The sequence below is a fragment of the Trichechus manatus genome, unplaced genomic scaffold (genome assembly GCF_000243295.1).
Source record: "Trichechus manatus latirostris isolate Lorelei unplaced genomic scaffold, TriManLat1.0 scaffold00028, whole genome shotgun sequence".
Classification (NCBI taxonomy): Eukaryota; Metazoa; Chordata; class Mammalia; order Sirenia; family Trichechidae; genus Trichechus; species Trichechus manatus.
The window spans coordinates 4,702,326-4,726,763 of NW_004443964.1; the positions used below are offsets into that span (position 1 = coordinate 4,702,326).

Consider the following 24,438-nt stretch of genomic DNA (forward strand, 5'->3'; position numbering starts at 1 on the left):
CTGTCCCTGCTCTGACTCAGCACCACCCACAACCCTCACAGCAGCCTCCTCTGTCCCCGCTCTGACTCAGCACCACCTCACCACACTGCCGACAACCCTCAGAACACAATGCCTACTCCTCTCCGCTCTGGCACAACCTGCTGTCACACTCAGTGGGTCCTCTACGTCTGCCTGGGCCACGTCTCGTTCCTGTGCTGCACACAGGTGGGCTCTGTTTCCCACAGCTCTGTGCTGCCGTCCACTCACAGGACCCTGGCCGCAGGGAGGCTGCCCTGCCCGGCAGTCAGAAACGGTTGTGCCGAGGAACAAGGAATGCGCGTTAGAAGGTGAGATGATGTGTATTTTGTCGGCCTTCTGGCCGAACCTCAGACCCCTTTAGAATCTCATCACTTTGAAGGCCACAGCAACAACCCATCTCTCCTGTGGGCCCCACTGTGAATAAGTAACCTGGAGTCGTGTTCTTGGGACCTGACCACGGGGCCCTCCTAGTGATAAACATCTGTGTCCTTAGTGATTGTCTCCACACATTAGAAGAACAACAAGACTACGCCCGAGGCAGCATTTCTTCACCTGCGGGCCTGAGGGGAGGATGGGGTAGTGCCCTTCTCACTGCCGGACCTGCAAGGTGTGTTCATGCTCTACAGCGTCACAGCTGCCTCTCTGGGTACTGCAGCCGGACCCCAGGCTGACACAGCGTGTGCCAGAAATCAGCACCACCAGTTTGTGCCAGGGAGAAAGACCTGGGACACACTTGTCTCGTCGCCCGACTTTCTGTGGACCAAAGACTACCCTGGGGTGGGTGTGTTGAGTCGGCTCATTTTTAGTTTAGAGAAAACCGAATTTGAATTGGAAACTTTTCCACTAACAAGTTTAATGGTTAATATTGTGATTTTTAACACAAGGCTTGAAAGAATGCTTAAAAAATGACGTGTTAATAAAGCCAGCAAAATGCTTAACGTCAACTTTCATTTTTACCACAAGCACTACCTTCTTCTACTGCGCAAGGTGGCCAGAGGGCGCCCCATCAACTACACTTATACCATAGCTGCCCTGCACCAGGGCTGCCGTCAGAGATGGCGCACCTGAGGGAGCTTAGGGGGGCTTTCCCGCACGTGTGCAGATGAGCACCCGCTCTCCTCACCTCCACTTTTGAGGAGGTAGCGGTTAACGTCCTGTATGGTGGTGTTAATTGTAGGCCCCGTGGGGACACTGCCCGGAGTGACATCAGGGTCGTTCTCGGGATCGATGTTCTGAAGTCCTTTCCACGGTACTCCAGGATGAAATTCTGTTCATGAAAACCAAAATACGAGGCTACATGTCAGACTACTGTCACTTTTCTTCATGATATCAAAAATTGGTTTGTTTGTTTTTTCAGTCTGTGGAAGCCTTAACAATCTGCTAATTAAACTAAGAGACTACCTTAGGCTCTCTTCCATTAAACTCACCAAGCCTTTGGAACAAATGAGAACCAGGCATTGTAGCCGCCACACAAAAGCAGTTTCCACAGAGAGCATGACAAAGTCCAGAAGCATGTCATTCTACCGGGTGGCACGCTGGGCCTCTTCTCTGTTCTCCATGCTCCCCCTCTCCTTTCACTAAACTAAGGGGGCTACAGAAAAAGGTGTAGCAACCACAACCACGGTTTCCAGTGAAGAAGCCGATGCTATGGGGTGCGTGCTCTCAGAAGTTCTATCACCCCTAGGGCTGGAAGCATGTTCCTGTCTGTGACACAGAGGTGTTCCCTGCTCTTACCTGGGGGCCAATTAATGCTGGAGCCGTTTGAGATTTTATCACTGTCAGATTTGGCACGTGACCAGCTGTGGGGAACAGCTACAGGAGGACTGGCTGGTGACTCACTGTTCTGGATTAAATCGTACCGGCCGTAGGAGTCGTCGATGGAGGACTTAGCTGGAGGCCCGATGCTTAGGCCTCCAGGGATAGCACCTACGGGGACCAGAAACAAAGGGCCAAGTGAACACTCCTTCCTGACACCAGAGCAGACCTGGAGACCCTGCGTTTCCCGATACAAGGTTTTGGCATTTCCAAAGTTACACTAATTATAAGGTTTCGTTTGTAGAGCCTTCTCAGAGAATAAGTGAATGTCAGCCCAAATGCAGTCCTTTAAAGACTGAAGGCTTTAAGAATAGCTCTGGAGTCCCCAGCTGGTGAAAATGGCTCACGCGCTTGGCTGCTAACCAAAAGGATGGAGGGTTGAGTCCATCCAGAGACACCTCAGAAGAAAGTCCTGGTGATCTAATTCTGAAAAGTCAGCCATTGAAAACCCTGTGGAGCACAGTTCCACTCTGACATATGGGGGGTAGGGGGTGAGGGGGGCAGGAGGCGGGTCAATTTGAAGGCAACTGGTAAGAACAGTTTGTCAGGCTGGAAATCTTTATAAAATGCATATCCATGCCACAGAAGGCTGCCCATAATATACTTTTGGGGGACAACTTAAGCATCTTGTGGTTAGCTATCAGGTTTCTGGTGTCTCTGTGTCCTGGCCTCCCTCTGGCTGCTGCCCTCACCTGCCACAGCTGCGGAAGGACAAGCCAGCTGGGCTCCTGCGACCAGCAGACGGAGACATGTACTTCCTAAGCCGACCAGCTGAGGGCGACTGCGCTCTCTCCTGCCAAATGCAGGGCCCAGTTGTCCTGGGATGGTTTCTTGCAGAATTAACCATTAAGAAGAATTTTCTCCTTCTTTTTAGAATGCTTTATATCAAGAGAGAATTATATAACCCATTAAATTTCCTTTGCTGTTTTACTACCAGGGAGTTCAGAACTAAATTTAACGCTTAATAGTGATCTTAACTCATATGGTTAGCATTTTTTGCTTCTTCCTCCTTTCTAAGCATTTAATTTCCTATTTTTATCATTTTATTGTAAAAATTTCTGTTGAGCGGACTAAAATTCTTTCCTGAAGAAGACAGATAAAAATAAAAAGTATAGAGGCGATGCCTTATATACTTTGCTGCTCTGGGCATTTCCAGTTACTTCTGGGTTTGTAGCTAAGATATGCAGGAGAGGTTTCAAGGAGTTTGATCATTCAATAGTTGGGATCTTATTGACTCTGGAATGGAATCGGCTATTTGTTTCCTTCCCCCCTCTCCTTTCATTGAACTAAGGGGGCTACAGAAAAAAGTGTAGCAACCACAACCATGGTTTCCAGTGAAGAAGCCGACGAAAAGAAATCCACAGATGAGCATGTTATACAACTGGATAATGGATTAGTAAGATAAGCAGTAACCCCAAGCAGAGGCTTGCGGAGTCAACGCACCATGCTTGCTAGGGTTCTGATCCAGAGGAGAAGCAGCACTGGGTAAGTTATCCACGGAGTTGGGGTGAGTCCACTGAGGCAGGCGTGACTGGGACTGCGAGGGGTCCTTCACCGACAAGCCACCCGTGATGTCCATGCTGTTTACATTCATGTTTGGGTTCAGTCCGGCTGAAAGAAGAGATGGCATTAAGGTGTGCCTATTTTACTCTAAATTAGGACACCCTAAAGGTTTCCCTGGAGCCCTGGTGGCACAGTGGTTAAGAGCTCGGCTTCTAACCAAAAGTTCAGCAGTTCGAATCCACCAGCCGCTCCTTAGAAACCCTACGGGGCAGTTCTACTCTGTCCTATAGGGTCGTATGAGTCAGAATCATGGTTTCTGGTGAGTATACTTTACCTACGTTGCTCTGAAGGAGTTTATGAATTAAATACAGTGAAACCTGCAAAAGCTGGAGTTCATGTAAGGCAGAAACCTGTCACAGAAGGAGAGTTCAAATACTTTTCACTGATAGAAAAGCGGTAAAACTGCACCCCGTCAAAAGTGGAAAACTTGCGAGACCCGGAAAAACACTGGCAGTCCTTTTGAGTTCCAGCTCTCACAGGATTCACTGTATCAGGCAAGTTTTCAGGAGTTAAACTACTTGGGGTGTGGACGTGGCTGTCTGCCCACGGCTGGGGCAGCGAGCTGACGCTCCTGGGGTACTTCTTAGAGCTAAAGGCAAGTGCCAGGGTATCTGACAGGACCAGCACTGTGAGTATGACGATGAGAAGGGGACACGAGCTGTGAGTGGGACAGAGTGCTTGGTGGGAAGAGAACCACCATCAGAAGTGTGACCGAGCACGTGCGTTTCTAAGTGTGCCCTCCTGGGCGAGCGTGGGAGCACAGGCGCTCACCTAGAGGGTAGGGAGTGAAGGTGCTGGGCGAAGACTGCTGCTCTTTGGTCTGCAGGTCGGGGAGGCCGGGAGCCTGGGGATGTGGGGAGAAGCTGTCCATGGCCGATTTGCCTGCAGAGGGGTGCAGAGACAGGTGCGGCGGTGGCGGGGGCTGCTTCACGAGCAGGGCCTGGGCCAGCTGGCGCTGGTGCTGCTGGATCTGCTGCTGCAGGTTAGTGATTGTGCGCGCAACCTGGAGGCCGGAGACACGCGTGCATCAGCGAGGCTGGAAGCAACATCCGTTCTCTCCCCTACTTTCACGCCCAGGCCACCCACTCCCAAACCGTGAGGACGTCCACCTTGTGACACTCACTTGCTGCTCCTGCTGCCTCATGGGTCCGGAAACATTCCGCTGGGCCTGTAACATCTGCTGCTGGATCTGTAAACGTTGGTACGCCTGCAGACAAGAAAGAGAGCCTGCGTGTCACACAATGGCCACCAGCCCAACTCCTGTACGTTACTTACAAGGTAAAACAGACGACGACCAAGGCGCTTGGCTTCCTGACCACGCCGTGGCTGAAGCATGCCGTGGGGGCACACGGCATTTTCAAAAGGACACGTCTCACCTAGATGTCTTTAGGGCATGGATTTTTAATGAGTAACTAAACTGACACCCGTTTACTGCTGGCAGTGAAGTTTGCCAGCAAATATTTCTCAGTTAATGAAGAGATCAAAGTTCTTCTGTTTGGTTCATACAAACTAAAAATTAAAAAAATGAGAGGAAAATGAAAAAAAAAAAAAAAAGGATTCTTATAATGATATAGTCTAAAGTTGTCCAGAACAGCCCAACAATTCAGTAGAACACTGCTAACAGGCGGTGGGAACCATCAGAGACCCACAGGATTCACGCTGCGGCACACTAGGCAGCCATTGTTCTCAGCCCACGTCACGGGGCTGAGCTGACAGCAAGCCCGAGACGCACACGTGGGCACTTCCGTCACATAAACCTGCCACCTACAACGGCGGCTGAAATTACTGTCAGTGATGTTCCCTGCACACTGACGCAAGAGGGTTTGATCATTTTATTCTTTCCAAATATTGATGGACTACTGTAAATGACTTTCCTACAACACGGACTTCTATACATTTTTGGTGAGAGGGCCTGCTAAAGCAGAATCTAAATAGAGGCGGAGATTCTACCACTGGACACACCTCCTTTGTCTGGACATTACGGAAATAAAACATGTCACTTAAGTGAATCCTTGTAGGTCCTAAAACTGCACTTGATCAAAACTTTATTTTACCCATTTTTGTGGAACAAATTTCTAAAAACAGAACACATTTTAAAAATAGGAGGCATTAAACAAAACTTCACATTTTCTTGATGTTTTTCACACCACAGGGACTCAACAAAAAATTATTGTAAAAACACAAGATATCAGAAATCAGTATGATACGAACTGTGGTGTCATGTCAGAATACAGCAGTATCTTATTCGTTATCAAGGGATAGAAGGCTGTTTTCCTCTACCGTCGTAGTTCCAAATGTGCTTTTTAAACGGTGCCTAATCTTACAGTTTTTTGCTCTCCTCTGTGGTCAGGGGCCTCTTCCTGTGGCTGCAGTAGTAAAGCAATAGTACCTGACACTTGAATCACCTGCCCACAGTGCTGCCAGGCCTCTCGCATCTTCACCACGGGGCTGTAAGGCACCGCAGCCCCCGTGTGTGGGTGAAGAAACGTCCAGAGCTCTCTCTACTTCCTGAGTGCTACGGCCCCAGGACATGCATGCTTGTCTCTCGCCTGCCACTTACTGGAAAACCAGACACTCAGCTTGTTAGACGCACATCTAACCAAGATACAAGAAGGACTGAGGGCTCCGGGTTCCCCTAGGAGTAAAGGCTTTATGTCAATGGTCTTGTCTATCAGAGGCCTTCTGGGTTGCTTCCTTCATGGGTCTCGGTCATTTCCCAGGAGATGACATTGCTAAATGAGACCTCTAAATAAATCAGGTGTCAACATATTAAAGGATGGGATGATACATTTGGTCCTTTAACATATATAAATTCAGTATGCCTCTAGGGATACAACGACATGACATTTTATAGTAAAAGCAGTAAGATTTTGAAAATTAAAAATTCAAAATATGTTACATTACAAAGGCTTTCAAGAATTATTAGGCGATGCCAGCCTTTCTCAGTCAGGGTTCTACAAGAGAATGAAGTCCATATGCTCCAAGGCATCTACTAACTTCTCTTCTGTGCTTCTACAATGCTATTTATGTCCTACCCTCGGAAGGACAGAGAGAAGAGTCACTCAGATGATTTTCTGGGTCCCGTGGTTCAGATGAGAAAGGCTGGTTGAGGGAGCTAGCTAAAAGGCATGCCAGGTGAGAAGATCTGGTTGACTTTCTGACCACGAAGGGGCCAAAGGATCTACAGAGCTTAGTAAAAACACCCGTACGTGAAACACATCCTCAGCCAGTGACAGCTGAGAGCGGCAAGCCCCAACAGGAAGAAAGGCACCCGATTACTACGTCTGTCTGTCTGTCTGTCAGTCTGTGCGCTGTCGGCACGGCGCGTGAACGTCAGCCAGCCTGCCACCTCTGTCCTGTAACTGCAGGACACCCGGCCACTCACCAGCTGCAGCTGATAGAGCTGGTTCAACATCGTCATATGCTGAGGATTAATTGGCGAGGTCAATAGTGCAGGGTTGAGACCAATGTTTTTTGCTGCAAACTGCAAAAGCTGTGCTTGAACCTGTTCAACACAAAACATACCAGTAAGCACTGAAGTTTCTGAAACCTGAGACTGGTTACTGAAAATGACGATTTTATTTGTCTCACAAGAAAACGTCAAAAGCCTTTAAAAATGTATGGACATTTTAACATTAGCAGTAACATGCTTTGTGAAGACCACAAGGAAAGAATGAAAGAACAAAGAAAAAGTGATAGCTTCCTCCAGATATTGTAGCTGTGAAGGAACTTTCTAAGGTTCGGGGTCTGATTTCATGCTCTGTCAATGAAAACAGACCAGGCTTCCCATGGCCGGGCGGCACATAAGACTGGAGAGTGGCCCACCCCTCACAGGCAGTTTGGAGCAGCCCCTGCGAGAGCTTTGTAGAGGGCACCATGCCACCCTCACAAGAGGTTCAGACCGGGGGGGCCCTCCCTCCTACCTGTCACCAGCACCTCATTCTCCCGACCCTCTCTCGAGATCCCCACATCCGTAAGCCCCGCTCAATACGACGTGCTCAGCAAGCTGTTTACCCTCTGCTCACGGAGGTGACGCACCTCTAGGGGGTCTCTCCTGCCCTACCCCGCTAGCACGTACAGACGCACGGGACCATGACTGCGGTACAGGTAGACGAGATGATTTTAGGTGGGCCATGGACGAGCTTTTAGAAAATTTAATAGTTATTGTCATGGTTTGAATTATGTCCACCAAAAAATGTGTATACCAATTTGGCTGGGCCATGATTCCTGGTACTGTGTGATTTTCCTGTATGTTGTAAACCTGCCTCTATGATGTTAATGAGGGAGGATGGGCCGCAGTTGTGTTAGTAAGGCAGGACCCGATGTACAAGACTGGATTGTGTGTCCTGAGGCAATCTCTTGAGATATGAAAGACAGAAGTGAGCAGTGAGACAGGGGGACCTCATACCATCAAGAAAGCAGTGCCGGGAGCAGAGTGCGTCCTTTGGACAGGGGTCCCTGCGCTGAGAAGCTCCTAGTCCAGGGGAACACTGATGAGAAGGCCGACAGAGAGAAAAAGCCTTCCCCTGGAGCTGACACCCTGAATTTGGAGTTTTAGCCTACTTTGACTGAGAGGAAATAAGCTTCTCTTTGTTAAACCATTCACTTGTGGTACTTCTGTTACAGCAGCACTAGATGACTAAGACAGTTACCTAATGTGTACTACAAAAATGTTGACATTTAAAGTCTCTCTAAAAATAAATTTATTTAAATTAAAAAGGTGAGTAAATTTAAAGAAAAAATAGGATGTAACAAAGACAGGTGGTCTGGCGATACGGAGCGTGGATGAAGTCTGGCAGCTGTGCGGGTGCTCTGTGTGGAGGACGTGAGCTGCCCCTCCGTGTCTGGTCTCTCCTTCTGCCTGGTCTTTCTGCCGCCTGCTTAGGCTGCGGCCCCTGGCCTAGTGGCCAGGTGTGGCTGTGTGACTAAGTGTGGGCAGTGGGAGGCAGGGGAGTTCCGGGCCATCTCTTTACAGGGGCTGCCCGGCCTGCTCGGGCCCCCTTCCTGTGGCCTGGGGACGGCCACGGCAGAGCCTCCCCATAGCCCCACCCATCCTCTCTGCACCACAGCCTGAGAAGAAATACATGTCTCTTACTCAGTCCTTGACTGCTTCCAGGAGGTTTATTTTACACCCTGTGCAATACTTTAAGGAGCTCTGGTGGCGCAGTGGTTAAGCGCTCGGCTGAGAACTGAAAGGTCAGCGGTTCAAACCCACCAGCCGCTCTGTGGGAGAAAGATGTGGCAGTCTGCTTCCATAAAGATCAACCACAGCCTTGGAAACCCTACGGGGCGGTTCTACTCTGTCCTACAGGGCCACTATGAGTCAGAATCTACTCGACCGCAGTGGAAAGCAATACTTTAGCCTTCAGTTTCCCTCCCACTAGCCTAGGCAGAATCACTGGGTTCATCTCAATTACTTTCTCAGAAAAGACCAGGACCAAACCACGGATCAACAGCAGTGTCAGGCCCGTCCTTTCCCGTCACCGTGGCTCTGACCAGACGGCTGCTGGCCCTGGTTTGCCCGGCTGAGGCACTCCACGGAGTGAGCGCTGATGTCTCCAGGAGCGGGAGACTCGCGTCACTTTGCAGCGGACAAATGGGGAGGCCTCCTCTCAGATGCGGGCTCATCTCACTCTTACTTTAAAATGTGACCGCTTGGTGGCACCAGACCCCCCCGGCCCATGTCTGGGTCTCCCCGGCTGGCGGCTGCGGGTCTGACCTGAGGGGATAGAAACTGAGGCACTTGAGCACGGAGACTGGGCTGGGAGGAGCTGAGAGGCTGCGCTGGCGGCGGCTGCGGCTGTTGCATGGTCCTGGCTTGTGCTGCTCCGCTATTGCCAAACATACCCAGATTGCCACTCGGTATCTGGAGGGAGACCAAGCAGGGCGCCGTCACCAGGGGAGGAGTCACACGCACGTCTTCTGGACGGGGGTGTCATCATTTGTTTCCTACAGGTAAACGCACGCTTGTTTCCACCTCCTCCCAGCGTCCCCCTGCACCACGCAGAGCTTTGCATCGCTGTGGTTCCCACCGTGACGTGACACGGGGGCAGCCTAGGAGGCTGGTACATGCTTTCACTCACAGAAGCCACCGGCAGTGCCAGTCCTACAGTGTCCCTAACCAGGCTGCCGCCGGCAAAGACTCTTTTAACAATGTGTGTTTCCAAAGAGCTGCGTACGTAGCTACTTGGATAATTTACATTTCCAGAAGAATCCGTATGACAACAGTTAAACAGTAACATGAGGGCATTACTAACCTGAGAGAAAAGCAAAATTGTCCAATAGGAAATATCACTTATTTCAACAAACGCTGCTATGTAAAAAATCGACAAACTCAATGGTTAATTTTGTGTTTTTCCACGTGTTTCAGTTGTCATTTCTCCTCCACTGTGATGAGTTACCCAGCAAAGAGGTGAAGTAAGAGCACTGACAACTCCTGTGGAGGAGAGCGGTCTGAACGGCCTGAGCAGCAACCCAGCTCCACGTGTCAGTGACAAGGGCCTGCCCCGGCTGGCTGGCTTTAAGGTGGCTTTAAGCGCTCGGCTGCTAACTGAAAGGTCAGTGGCTGGAACTCACCAGCGGCTCCGTGGAAGAAAAGACTTGGCAATCTGCTCCCGTAAAGATTACAGCCTAGGAAACCCTATGGGGCAGTTCTCCTCTGTCACATGGGGTCACTATGAACTGACTCAACAGCACACAACCACCATCACCACCAGGGTTAGCAATGCAAGTTCACTAAGGTCATACAAACTGGGACACTGTGGAGGGCGGGCGGGCAGTGTTACTGTTAATAATCACACGGTGACAACCGGCAGACTTGGGAGGGTTACTGCTCGGCCTCTCCGAGGGCATCTTTTAAAGATTCAGTCTCAAAGGAGTGTGTGTGTGAACTTCATGCCTAAGAAAATCAATAGAAAGAAGCTCTGCAGATGGAAAGGCATCGTTCATGTCTCATTTCCCATCAGAGAATCTGTGGGGAGAAGCGAGACAAAGTGGCCAGCAGTCCAAACTCCTGGGCCCGGCCCTTTGTTAACTTCCAACACAGCGATTTTCACCTTTCCCAAAGAGTGGTAAGGTCGGGAAAACTGCCAGCATGACTCTGTGAAAAGCACCGAGAACCTCAGGAAAGAAGCCGCCCCCTCCCGGGAGGAAAGGGAGAAAGCAGTGTTTTCTACAGATCAGCATATGGAGAGTTTTGATTGCCATGAGAAAGAGGACTGGCACCACCCAGGTCCACGGATGGATCTGGGACAGGGAGCTGACTCTGCAATATGTTATCACGTAAACTAGTATTATGTTCGTGCCGAGAGCGCTGAGAAGTCAAATACTTTTAGGTAAGTGTAAAAGCAAATACAGTTTTGAAGCATTTCCTATAACACGATTACATTTTAAGAACTGTTATTCAACTCTTGACTCTAGTTAATCACCGGGAGGAAACCTTTACAGTGTTTCAACCACCTTTACATATCCAGGTCTACTTTAAAATACAGGCACTGACTAAAAAGAAGAAGGTTTATTTTTCCAGCACACTGTTTAAAGGCAGGTGAAGCAAAAACCAGGCTCTGGTCTCTCCCAACAGCCTTACCTGTCGAGAAGAATTCAAGTTTTGCACGCCCAGCCCTGAGGCAATCCCACCCAGGGTCTGACCGGGGAGTGCGCTGTTTGAAAGGGGGAGCTTCAGGCTTGGTGAAGGCAAAAATGGTGAAGGAGTGGGCTCTTCCACGAGGCCGCCGTCCTGATTGGAGAGAGAGAGGGTGAGCTGTGCGCAAGGCCCAGCAGCAGACAAAGCACAACACAGTTTCCCAGGGTGATATAAGGGTATGGATGTAAAAGAAATTAAAAGATCAAAAAGTATGGATAATAAGGGAATGGAGAAGATGGGCAAAAGCAAGAGAGGAAAAAGAACAAGAGAAACAGGATTAAGATGCTATTTTCACTTTTTGCAACACTTTACAAACACATACATTAATCTGTAATATTCTTAGTCACTACTGGCCCTGTCTAGGGGAGGAGGAAGGAGAAGGGGAGAGAAATAGTGTAGAAGTTTTTTATTTGGAACACACATCACAGCCCTTTCATTTTCAAACAAACAAGTTCCTTTTGGAAAGTTCTTTACCAAGGTCTACGCATGCATTAGGTTGAATCTGCTGACATTCAACTGTTTTTGACCTGGTTCAATCTTCTAAAACCAAAAGCCCACTGCCATTGAGTCAATTCCATCTCACAGTGATCTTACAGGACAGAGCAGAACTGCCCCACAGGATTTCCAAGGAGTGGCTGGTAGATTCAAACTGCCAACCTTTTGGGTTAGCAGCCTAACGCTTAACCACTGCGTCACGAGGGCCCTGGTTCAACCTTACACTAGGTATAAAACACGGACAGATCTCTTTTTTTCCCTTTTTTTACATTTGTAGAGGTTGCGCTGTGTGCCAGGTGCTTTGCAAATTCATTTCAGCAATCTTACACAAGCCTGCTAGGTGTGCAGCGTTAGTCCACTGACCTTTAAAGCAGGGCAGTGATAGGTCAGGACCCACGCTCAGGGATGCCTGCTTTAGCAAATACAAACACAGGATGCCCGTTTAAATGTGTATTTCAGATGAACAACAAATCATTTCTTCAATATTTAAATATGTCCCCCAGATTATTCACTGTTTGTCTGGGCATCCACCTTTTATCTGGGCCCTACCCACACTAGTTAAGGGCACAAGGACCGGGCCCTGGCTCTCGGCTGCACTCCGCCGCTACACTGCAGCGGAGCGGCTTGGAGGACCCCGTTTATTTGAGAACAGAAGTAAAGTCTCATCGGTGATATTCAGATGCCTCCTCTGGATTCTTGTCATTTTTAAAAACTTGTCCTTTTTTGTCTCAATTTTGTTTTCAAGGTTCAATATTCTGATTGAGTTTAAGGCAATGTTCTCTCTTCCCTTTGAGGTCACACCCACACGCCCGTGCCCCATGACCAAACCAGAAAGGACTGAGCTGGTGCCTGGACTGTTTTTGCAGGAGACACCTGCAGTGCTCGCTGAAGTGGCAGAGCAGGTGTCAGGGCTGACCCCAGCAAGGGCTGGCCGAACGCAGCGGCCAAGCCCACTCCCGCTTCTAGTCCCTTCTCTGAGCTTAAACCTGTAACACACCATCTCCAGCTGAAAGGACCGAGTATTTAAAATAAGATAGTAAAACAGGCTGATGGCTCCTGTCTACTGGACAGATCAAAGCAGATAACCCAGGCAAGTTTACACAGTACAAATGAAAAACCAGCTTTCAATTTCAATATTTTCCATTGCCAATAACATCATATGAAATACGACATTATCTCCTTCGAGTTACATACTTACACACACACACACACGTACACACAGATATATAAGTATCCATACATACACACACACGTGTGAGAAAAAACGAGCAACAATCACTTGAATACTGCAGCCCATCAAGTTTTTATCGGGCTTGCATTAGGGACACAGTTAAAATGAAAATCAACTCCTGCTTAATAAACAAATGACCAGAAGACCACTTAAACCCCTACCTTGTCAAGAAAGGTGGGGCGGTCCACGGAAGACTCTTTGGAGATTGGTGGGCGGCAGCCGAGGGGCTTGGTGACCATTCCGTTATGGTCGGTCACCCCCAGCCCACGCTTGTCCACGTCCACCTTCTTTTCCAGCAGAGCGCCTGGAGCACGGCACACAGAAGGCACACGTGACACGAGGCGCTGGTGAGTGCCGAGCACCGAGACACTACCCATAGCTCATGCCTCCGCAAGGATTTCGGACCCTCCCGCCGAAGAGGAAGGGGCGGCTGGGGTGATCGGGCGCTCTGTTCTGCACTCCGCCATGGTATCAGGCTTCTCTGGGATCTGCCCTGCTGCTCTGACCCGCCCCTGACTCCCTCCAGCGACACTTCTGCTTCCTGCTGGGAGGCGTCTCCCTAGGCTTGCCTCTTTCCAGCAAGCAGGCACCCACTGTCCCCATCCCTCTGACCTTGTCTAGGGCCGTCACTTTCCACTTACTGAGTCCCTGTTATTTGCAGGGACTCTGCTAGCTGTGCGGACACAGTTTCTGTCCTCACGGGTCTTTGAGTGATCAGCGTTCATTTAGCTCCCTTTAATTTTGTGCTATTTCACAATTCTAAGAAGTTGATCTCCCAGAGCTCCAGCCCACGCTGACCTTCCTCTGTCCTGGCAGCCTACACCATACACTTTGGCACTTGCACTGGATTACATTTTACACGTGGACACATTTAACATGGCTACTATTACGTGTAAAACAGCTCAAGAACTTGGGTCCCTTGCTCCTTGACAGGAAATCCTCTCCCAACACCAGTGCATGCTCGGTTGGTGCGGCTGCGCCTCTCTGGCCTGACAGCGCCCTCTCTGGTGCGAGGCACAAGGTGAGTGCTCTGTGAGCACCGAGCACCCTGGCAAGTCATCCTAGATTCTCTGAGGGTCACTGTCATGTCCCTCCAGAACAGATGGGGAACATGCATCTATTTGGTGACGTACTGGAAAAAAGGAAAAGGCAAACATGCTTGTGATGTGGCCCTGGCCATTCATCCCCAAAGTCCCAGCAGTCACAAGGGGCTTGCTTCCTGTCAGTGCCCACCGTGCCGGCTGTCCCTTCCTGCTCTGCACCCATCCTCTCTGCCCAGCATGTAGCCATGAGGCCAGGCCAACTCTGGGAGTTGGCAGCTCAGAGACTGGAACCTTTGAGAGAGTGACTAAGCGTGCCCTGTGACTTACTCATGGCCTGATCGAGATTCATGTTGTTACTCTTCAAGGCCTCTTCAGCTGGTTCTCTCTGGGTGGGAAAGAGAGTTTTCATCAGGACTGTCTTCACAAAAGGAGCGCTTGTCAGCAGGTTAATCGCTGTCGACTCAGAGAAACGGTGATGACCGCTAGATATGGGCGCTGGAAACATTCCCCTACTGCCGAGGTCAGAGCTAAGTGTCACTTAACTAAAACACTGGTAAAGGACAACACACCTAACTGATTCTGAGTAAAGAAACTGCATTCGACACTTTAGAATGAAGTGCTGGGTGCCAGCAGGACGCAGTGAGCACTCTCATCATCACCTACTGCACAGCACTGGGGAGGAACTCAGCAAGGATGGGCCCCCCAGCACAGCCCTGCTCACACGCAGACAGCTGGGACAGATGGGGGCACATCATGGCCCCACAGCCAACAGCACAGCCACTGTAGTGGTCACATCAGGGTGGGAGGGCTTCATCCTTTGCCTCAGGACCCTAGGATCTATCTTCAACTACTTCTCACCAAGAAATGGAAAAACATAAAAAAAGGAGGCCCATATAGAGAATTCTCCCTGTGATTAGGATGGACAGATTTCAGTGGAAGCTCCAATCCCAGTGTACAATGCTAGACCACCACAGTGTGGTCTGAATCAGTGGATGCTCAAGCCCGGGGTACAATGCTAGACCATCACAGTGTGGTCTGAATCCTCTGGCTGGCACTCATGCATCCTGCTGTCACTCCAGACAATCAGACTAGTGGGAGGGCCAAGTAAGTGCCTTGCCCAGGTCAGGGCGGCAGCCACTGTAAAGCGGGAGCAGCCTCTCCCCAAGATGGAGCCCATTCTACACTCACTCTTTCATGGGTATCCACAGTCATCTAAAGAGAAATATTCGTTTGAATAAAGATTTGGAAGGAAGGCATATGAAGGGAACAAAGGGCAGAAGTCAGTATCCCTCACTGTCTGAACTCCTGCTGCCAATCCTGGGAACCTAACAGAGGGTGATTCAATTTCAGGTGAATACCCTGTGATTCAACTCCCCCCACGCATTGTCTGAGACTCAGGAGCTACACAGGTTTGGGTAGGATGCTTTTTCTGGACATGAAACTTTAGTACTTTACAACCAGCTTTCTTCTGTGGTCTTTGTCAATCTACCGCATAAACTAATGAAAATTAACTTTTAATTATAAATTAGAATATAAAGCTGTATAAACCAATAAAAATTAGAAATCACACAGCATTTTTTCTTCTAGGAAAAGGATCTAACACCTTTCTTGATAGAAATTATGTGGATTTTTTTCTGTAGTCCAAAGTAACAAATCCTAACCAAAATCAGCAATGTAAAATTGCCAACTGGGAATTTACAAGTCGGGTTATGTCAATAATCTCATCCCTCAGATACTCTCCCTTCCTTATTAGACATAACAAACATGGATAAGGGAGAATCGGGGCCCAGCACTTTGGGAAGTGTGATTGGAGCACTGAAAGGGGGCCAGTCACCGGGAAGCCCATGTCGGTGAGTTGTTTGATGAGCCGCGTCAGGATCCAGGCTTCATCCTGCTTGCCGGCCGTCTTCATGCCCTGGAATGGAGTGTGGGCACAGAAGAGTCTGTTAGTTACACCTCAGTGCACTTCTTCTGCCTATGTTCATGGTGCTTTAAGTCACAGACTCTTTCTGTATTAACACTGAATAGTTATGTACTCCAGAAAATTCCTGGCAGTACTTTGTGGCCAGCACTATGGGTAATGCTTCAGGGTGCACTGGTAGGCTGGTATATGCATACAATTCACGGACTTTAAAAAAGCGGATGATTATTTATCCTCTCAAGGGAACTAACTCAGTTCATCACCAATATTACTACTTCCATTGTCAAATAATCACAGGTGCTCTCCTGAACATGGCCCTATGTTAATACTATATGAAGTTTACAAAAAATTACACGGTTTTTACCATTTCATAAGCTTTGTTTAAAAGATAACAAAATGCATGGGGCTCATTCCAACAGAATGAAAAGGCAACAAGAAGAAAGGAACAAAAAACCTGTTAATTTTATTAAGTACTCATTTGTTGCAGCCCTGGTGGTGCAGTGGTTAAGAACTACAGCTGCTAACCAAAAGGTTGGCAGTTCGAATCCACTCAGCCGTTCCTTGGAAATCCTATGGGGCAGTTCTACTCTGAACTCTAGGGTCGCTATGAGTCGGAATTGACTCGATGGCAACGGGTTTGGTTTTGTTTGGTTTTACTCATTTCTCATAGGCCTTAGAGTGGAGGAAAAGGAATCAACGGGAAAATGTCACTGGGGAGAGGATGAGAAGACAAAAGAAAGGTCAACTTGGGAGAGGCAGAACAGAGGTGGCATAAAGGGCACCACACAAGGGCCCGTGAGCACAAAGGACCTCCTTCCTAGCCTACAATCACAAAGCCTCTAACGGTACCCTAACACATTACGAAAGGCCCCGCTAAAAGTATTCTTCAAAATGCTTTTCTAAACGGATCCTGCCGTAACATCTTGATAGACTATGCACGAGGGGCTATATTAAACTAACATGCTTTCTTTCCTCAAGGAAGAGCATATTTGGGGGCTATTTTAATCATTATGATGCCAGAGCCAGATTAGCCAAGATGATACAATACTTTAATTTACCAATTTGGTATTTCTGGTGCTATCTATCGTTAATTGTATTATTTACAAGCCCAGTTGGGAAAAGTCTCTTTTTTGATGTCTGTAATCACTTCTACACCTTATGAACCCAGAGTCCTGGTTTTAGTCTCTGGGTTCTACTTCCTGCTAACTGAATGCTTTCTAAAATTTCATTTCTTTTTTTTTTTTTGAATAGATAATACATTCACATGATTCAAAAAGTATAAAAAGGTACACATGCTGAGTTCCTCTTCTTTCCAAGAGGAAAACCCGCACAGCAGTTTCCTATTTACCCTTCCAGAGAGTTTTTTAAGTTTATGGAAGTCACTGCACACATACTTTTTCCTCCTCTTTTTTGGCCCCACACAACTGGTTGCATACTATACATTTTTCAGTACTTTATAATTTCATTAAAAAAAAATTGGTTTAGCTTTCCATAATACAGATGTGGCATAATTTAACTTGTTACCCCATCAATGTACATTTATTTTCATTTTTTTAAACTATATTTTCTACTTTAAAAATGCTGCAATACAGAACTGTGTACAAACGGATTTGCTATCGCCATGATGAGTGGAAATGCTGGGTCGCAGGGCTTACACAGTTGTACGTTTGACAGATAATGTCAAACTGCCCCCACGTGCCCTTCTACAAGCTTTGCACTAAAAGATGACGAAACGCAGGGTGCCTCTACTGCCAACAGCAGTGAACAAGAGCCCTTGGTTTCTCCACGCTTTAGCGAATGCAGTGTGCTCACTCAACGTTTGTACGTTTGAGAGATGAAAAAACGGCATCTCTCTGTGTTGTTTTAAGAAGTTGTTTTCGGTGGTGCAGTGGTTAAAGTGACTAACTGCTAACCAGAAGGTCGGCGGTTTGAAACCACCAGTGCTCCGCGGGAGAAAGATGTGGCAGTCGGCTTCCATAGAGATTTACAGCCTTGGAAACCCTATGGGGTTGCTATGAGTTGGAACAGACTCAGTGGTAGTCAGATTTTTTATTTTTGGTGTTGTTTTAAGTTGAATTCTCTTTTACTTCAAGTCAGGTGGAATGTTCTCTCATATGTCCAGGAGCTGTCTGCACTTCCTTTTCTAGGGATCATCTAGTCACAGTCTTTGCTCATTTTTCTAGTGGGCTATTGGTTGTTGCTTTCCTTTTAAACCAGTTTCTAGGACCTCTCTTTATGCATTAGGGAGAGCAACCCTTTCTCTAGGATACGAATTACAGATTTTTTTTTCCAGTTTGTCACCTGTCTTTTGACTTTGATTATGGTATTTTCTGTTATGCAGTTTTTATATGTATCTACTGAAACTTGTAAATCTTTCCTTTCAAGGGCCTCTCCCACTCCAAGTTTACTTTTAAAGTTCTCTCTTATTTTTTCATATTTAAATTTGTGATTCACTTGAAATTCATCTTGGCGTATACATGAATTGGGGATCTGATGTAATTTTCCCCAGATGGCTGTGCGTTTGTTTCAAGACTATTTAACGGTCTGCCTCAGAGACTCTCAAAGTTTTGGTCTCGGAACCCCATTATGCTCTCTTAAGAATTGAGGACTCCAAAGAGCTTTTGTTTATGGGACTATATTTATCAATATTTACTGTATTAGAAATTAAAGTGAGAAATTTGAAAAATATGTACTAATTTGTTTAAAAAACAAACCTACTATATGCTAAAATAAATAACATTTTTAATGAAAAATAATTATATTTTTTACAACAAAATTCAGTGAGAAGAGTGGCACTGTGTTACACTTTGGCAAATATCTTTAATGTCTGGCTTAATAGAAGCAGCTGGATTCTCATGTCTTTCTGCATTCACTCTGCTGTGATGTCAGTGTTATGCAGTCTCTGGAAAACTCCACTCTACATCAGGAGAGAAGGGGCATGAAAGAGACAAAAGTCTTAGTAGTCTTATGAAAGTTTTTGACTGTGAGGTCTCAGGGACCTCCAGGGGTCCTCAAACTATACTTTTTGAGAACCTCAGGCCTATCTTCTCACCAGTAATTTGAAAGATCACTGTGATGGTCAATGTTATGTGTTAACTTGGCTAGGCTGTGACTCTCAGTGGTTGTGGCAGACACTGGACTGGGTGTTCTTCCAACATAATATAATGTAATCATCTTCCATAATGTAATCTTATGTGATCAGCCAATCAGTTGAAAGGGGAGTTTTCTTAGGGGAAACTAGCCTGCCTCCAGTATATAAATGGATGCTCTGACAAAACTCACTCTCTCGACCCTGCATTTTTCTTGTTGCCTGAACTTCAGTTCCTGGGACGCAAGCCTGCAAAGTCTCTGGCCTGCCGCCTGACCTGACGATTTTGGATTCACCAGCCCCCGCAATCCTGCGAGCCAGCAGAGGTCTCCAGCCTGGCACCTGACCTATAATCTGGGACTTGCCACCCCCCATACATGTGTAAGCCATTTGCTTAAGTAACCCCCATATGTACCCATCTCACTGGTCTTGCTCTTTTAGAGAATCCAGACTAAGACAACCACCTCTACACTGAATGCGCTTTGCATATCACCGATGGTCGGGGTTTGCTTTCTTTGGTGGTGGGCGCACCTTTGGAAGTCCTTTTTTGGGGGCATTGCCCCAGGAGCTGCAGGAGGAGGTGCTGTCTTGGGAAGCAGCGTTATTCCACATGTCTCCTTCTTCATCTTCCCACTGACTGGTGCTGAGGTTCACTTCATCCCCACCGCTGCCCCAGCCTTCTTGCATAGATTTTGAAGCTAGAAAGAGAGCAGACAGGAACTCATCAAATTCACCATCTCTAGGATAGATGATACTTCACTATAATTTAGGGGGAGGTAGGAGAAAAGGGGTGTATTGTAACCTACTTTTACTATTTAATTTTCCCCAGACACAGGAGTTGAATTTCTCCTATTAGATATATAATATGTCTGTATATGTATACACAATTTTTTCTTCACACTATTTGTAGCCTATGGAGTTCCAAACTCCCATAACAAACTACAAATCATTTTGAAACAAAGACATTCTAAAAGTCAATCCTGGGGGGCTGCAGGACAAGGTGGCAGTCTCCCCGTGGTATGAAAGGCTTACTAAAATGTAAAGTCCTGAAAAATGTCCCTGTCCTCCACGTGGCTCTCAATCGTCGGCTGACACAAACCTGGAGCAGCGTGTCAGACAGACCAGTGCTCCCAAACGTCCCCACATGGGAAAATTACCAGGATCACCGGCAGCAGATCGGAGGCTGGGCCTGGGCATCTGCATTTCTGATAACTGGGCCCTCCAGGACAAATGATAAACAGAATACACCACCTAAAAACAGACTGTAAATCTACATACTCAGAAGCTCCTGTGTCTGTCAGATTTTTAATAAGAAGCAATATGAGTGGAATAAATAATGCCAGCAGGATGATGGCTATGAGGAACATACTACCAGTGTTAGCAAAACAACAGGATACAAAACCATAAAGTCGCATTTCCAGAGCTAAGGCATCTACTACTGTCCAAAAAAAATATGAAGCTTCTGTAGTCATCAGAATTAATTAATTTTATTATCAAACTTGACTCAGATCCGTGATCTTCAAATCATGTTAATGTCCTAAGTCTCACAATGCAAACACCTACACAGGACAAGAATCCAACTTGGTAAGCATGACCTGGACATTTAAAGAATGTATATCTTGTATGCTTATTCATTACATTTTCAATCAATGGGAAGAAAATGGAGCGTGTTTTCTTCTTTTTTCAAGTTGCTTAAGCACAAACCTGGAGTATTCAAGGGAGAAATGTGTTTACAAGACCCAAGTATGGTAGGATGTGTCCCACTACTGTGAAGTAATATATGCTTTCAAAAATTAATCTCAAGAAAAACAAGTGGTGTGCTGTCTTGCTCACTGAATTAGCAAGCTTAAATTGGTTAAAGCGGCAGGTACAGAGCACTAATGAAGGAGTGTGGTTGCAACTAGCAGTATCAAACATCCATGCAAGATGGTGTTGATTCTTGTATTTATTTATTTTAAACAAGAGGGTGTGGAGTTCTGTTAAAAGCAGGTCCTTTGTGTTTATATCCGAAACGGTATTTGTTTTAAATAGTCTTTTTTTAGAGTTAGTCTTAAAGTATAAACAGAGTGAGGGGTGTGTCCTAAAATACGAATTCTTAACATCTAATTAAGTCTCTCTCTGCATGAAAACACCCAGACCCAACCCTAATTTGCCTGTTCGAGCGGTGGATGTTGGGCTCACCTGGTTTGCACAGGGCTGGGGCAGCAGTGGGGGCACCAGCTCTTCCAAAGGTCACCGCCGGCTCAGCAGGGTGGTCACCCCATCCGCTGCCACTGCTGGGGGGCTTCCCCCACGCTGCCGTGCCGTTGTCCACCAGGGTAGAAGGGGAGGACGGCTCTCCCCAAGACTTTTCGGCCTTTGAATGAACATCAGGCATTTCTCCCCAGCCCGATGAAACTGAAGAGGGGACCAAAGGAGAGAGAAAACAATCCCAAGTGAAATGTAGAGAGAAACGAAAGATGGTCACTTCAATTTCAAAATAATTTTTGGATAACCCATCCTTCCTGTTGTTGGGTGCCTGTGGAGTCGATTCCGACTCCTAATGACCCATGTGACAGAGTAGAACCACCCCATAGGGTTTCCAATCTTTACGGGAGCAGACTGCCAGGTCTTTCTCCAGCAGAGCCACTGGGTAGGTTCGAATTGCCAACCTTCTGGTTAGTAGTCGCGTGCTTAACTTCTGCACCACCAGAGCTCTTTAATCTACCTTTAGGATGGCTTTTAGTAGAAAGTCGAAAGGAGACTAGTGTACTAGGTCCGATCAGGTTTGTCGACCTTTTTAAGGTTGCGACTTTCTCACTCCTGACCCCACTCTCAGCGAAAATTCAAAGTCAGTTACAGACCACAACATCCACAGTATTTACAACATAACAGGGTTTAAGAGAATAGTTTAAAGCTAATGTTTAAGAAGTAGTTTGTTTTCCTTTGGGTATTATATATAACAACCTAAAAGAAATTTTGTCACATTATTCTTTTATAAGAAAAATGTAGAAGTTGCAGAGGTATACTGAAAAATCATCCTGCACCAGCCATCAGAGACACAGATCAATTCATCGGGACAAAGAAATGCGAAGACAGTTGATTAAACATGTCAAGACGGAGGGACAACTAGAGAGTGCAGGGCTTTCCCAGTGCGCTGCCCAGCCAGCTGAGAAAGAATGGGGCATTTGCTCTGAACACGCAGCAGAGGCAAGGAACTGGGGGTCAGGCAGCCCTGACAGGCTCGCTGGCTACAAGGGCTGCTCAAGAACCCGTCCTTCCTGACCAGGGACTTGCTCCTCATGGAGACTCCGACCTGAGCCCGTCATTCTACCTCTGTGCATGGCACACACCACACTGCCGGCAGTCATGCTGATGGCTTGTCTCAGCTGTCATTTTACACAGATACGTTTGCTCAGAGGTAGAAATGTGAACATTTTAAATAGCAACTGAAGCATAGAAAGCATATTACTCTGTCTGCAAGAGAACAGCTTGTTATAAAATGCAAACAGTTAGCCACAAATCTGAAATTATTTGGTCTCAACATGGATAGTATGATCTCAATTACAAAATTTATTAATCTTCTGACTAAAAAGAACACAGAACCAGTTCCCTTGATGCTCTTTATTCTAATAAAATGCAATAATACTGATTAATGACAAAAGGACGTGCGACGTCTGAATCACTTTAAATTACAAGTTCTACGTGGAACAGTATACTATGTAAATTATTGCCAGTAACAGGGGAGCTAGTCCTAACCAGTTATTGTGGCAATTGCTGACTATAAAATCACCTGTAATTACAAAGAAAACAATAATGCATACTGAGAGACGTGGTTTTACAAACTGAAGGGACGAAAGTTAAATTAAAAAATTAACATAACTGATAAAAATGATTGATGTTTGGGGAAATTAAAATAATTTAGGTGTTGTTAAAGATCAATCAGCTGTAAAAAACCTGATTTACTGTCGTAATTAAATGATGAATTCACCTGAAGTATGTCTTTCATCACTATACTTCTCATCTCTTTGAAAGGCAACACAGTGTAAATTCCCTGGGTTACGAGGAACATGTGACTTACAGACAACTCTGACTTGCCCTTTAATGTTATGTAAATTTGCCCTCACTTTAAAACGACTGAACCAACCCCTACTTGCAAAAATTTTTCATGATAATCACCTTCACTTGCTGCCCCTGAAGCTTTTAAAATCACTGAAGAGCCTTTGGGCCTTTTCTTGCACTAAAGTAAGGCTAAATAAGAACTGTAGGCACCTGGTCCAACTTACCTACAAATCTGACTGCAGGACACACTTAGGAACGGATCTCGCTCGTAACCTGGGGACTGCCTGTACTACGAGTTATTTAACTAAGTCAAAACCAAGAATAAATATTAAGGCTATGGCAATTATAGACAATGGATTTATACGAAGAATTTTAAATTCCTACTAAGGTAAAGGAGCCCTAGTGGTGCAACGGTTAAGTGCTCGGCTGCTAACCAAAAGGTTGGCAGTTTGAATCCACCTAGTGGCTCCATGGGAGAAAAGACCTACTGATCTGCTCCTGTAAAGATTACAGCCAAGAAAATCCTATGGGGCAGTTCTACTGTTACACATGGGGCTGCTATGAGTTGACAATCAACTTGATGGCACCTAACAATAACAAAGCAGCAGAAATGCCTACTGAGTACTTTTACCGAGAAGGCAAGCAATTTACAAGCATCATGTTTCAAAATCTTAGAAATAAATGGAAGAACGCTTGCTTACTCAAAAATCAAGAAAACAGTACTCCTGCTTGAAGCTGATCTCTGGTGAGAACATGCCAGCTAACATACACATCAGGATGCGTGCGCCGTCTGACACTCCAAGGATAGAGAGGGATGCTAAGAACTGAAGCACTGCAGATAATTCTGAGGCAAAGCAAGTGTTTTCAGTAGATAGAAAATAATTTTAAATAATACTGCTAAAATAAATATAATCTCCATTGCCCACTGTTTATTACTGGGATGAATCTGGTATCCTTTTTGTTAATAATTTTATAGGGAGTCTTTAAAGTTGGGTTTAGTGAAATAGAACAAATTTCTCTCTTACATTTGAAACACTGATTTAGACTAACAAAACAGTCCTTCAAATACTACCCACTTGTGGAGGAATATTACTGTACTGTGGGGTTCAGAAATCATTATCTCCCTTCTTCAACTGAACAAACAGAGTTGGGAATAATAATAGCAACAATAACGAAATGGCACCAGAAAATGCAGTTTTCATTCCATTTTAAAATGTACATTTTTCATCTTTCTGTCAGAATGGAGAAAAAGTGCATAAGTAGTGTGCACCCGGAAGACTGGTATAAAAATGAACACAAAACAGACAGAGACAGAAGGCCAAACAGAACCAAGGGAAAGAGGATCTTCGCCTGACTTAGCAACTTCCATCTTAAGCACTATAGACAGTTAAGTCAGTAGACGGCATTCTTTCTTCTGTGAAACAGGAAACCAACTGTAGCTTGTCCCAAGGGTGCTACTTACATGGTTCTGTCAGGGTGACTCTGCTGTTGTTAGCTGCTGTGGAGTAGGTTCCGAGTCATGGCGGCCCCATGTGTGCACAGGGTTTTCAAGGCTATGACCCTTCGGAAGCAGATCGCCAG

The 24,438-nt window shown here is 46.4% G+C and overlaps 1 protein-coding gene across 1 annotated transcript in view; it reads right to left on the reverse strand.

Moving 5' to 3' along the window:
* Positions 1 to 24,438, reverse strand: part of LOC101349944 (septin-9) — a 598,619-nt gene that overhangs the window by 10,409 nt on the left and 563,772 nt on the right. Inside the window, exons 4-16 of the mRNA XM_023729214.1 lie at positions 20,998 to 21,213; positions 19,348 to 19,514; positions 15,642 to 15,722; positions 14,135 to 14,192; positions 12,926 to 13,068; positions 10,982 to 11,131; positions 9,116 to 9,262; positions 6,782 to 6,901; positions 4,520 to 4,603; positions 4,168 to 4,399; positions 3,277 to 3,444; positions 1,753 to 1,944; positions 1,142 to 1,285 (exon numbers count right to left, since the gene is read on the reverse strand). Of these exons, the coding sequence (XP_023584982.1) occupies positions 1,142 to 1,285; positions 1,753 to 1,944; positions 3,277 to 3,444; positions 4,168 to 4,399; positions 4,520 to 4,603; positions 6,782 to 6,901; positions 9,116 to 9,262; positions 10,982 to 11,131; positions 12,926 to 13,068; positions 14,135 to 14,192; positions 15,642 to 15,722; positions 19,348 to 19,514; positions 20,998 to 21,213 (1,902 nt within the window). The remainder of the gene's footprint in view (positions 1 to 1,141; positions 1,286 to 1,752; positions 1,945 to 3,276; positions 3,445 to 4,167; positions 4,400 to 4,519; positions 4,604 to 6,781; positions 6,902 to 9,115; positions 9,263 to 10,981; positions 11,132 to 12,925; positions 13,069 to 14,134; positions 14,193 to 15,641; positions 15,723 to 19,347; positions 19,515 to 20,997; positions 21,214 to 24,438) is intronic.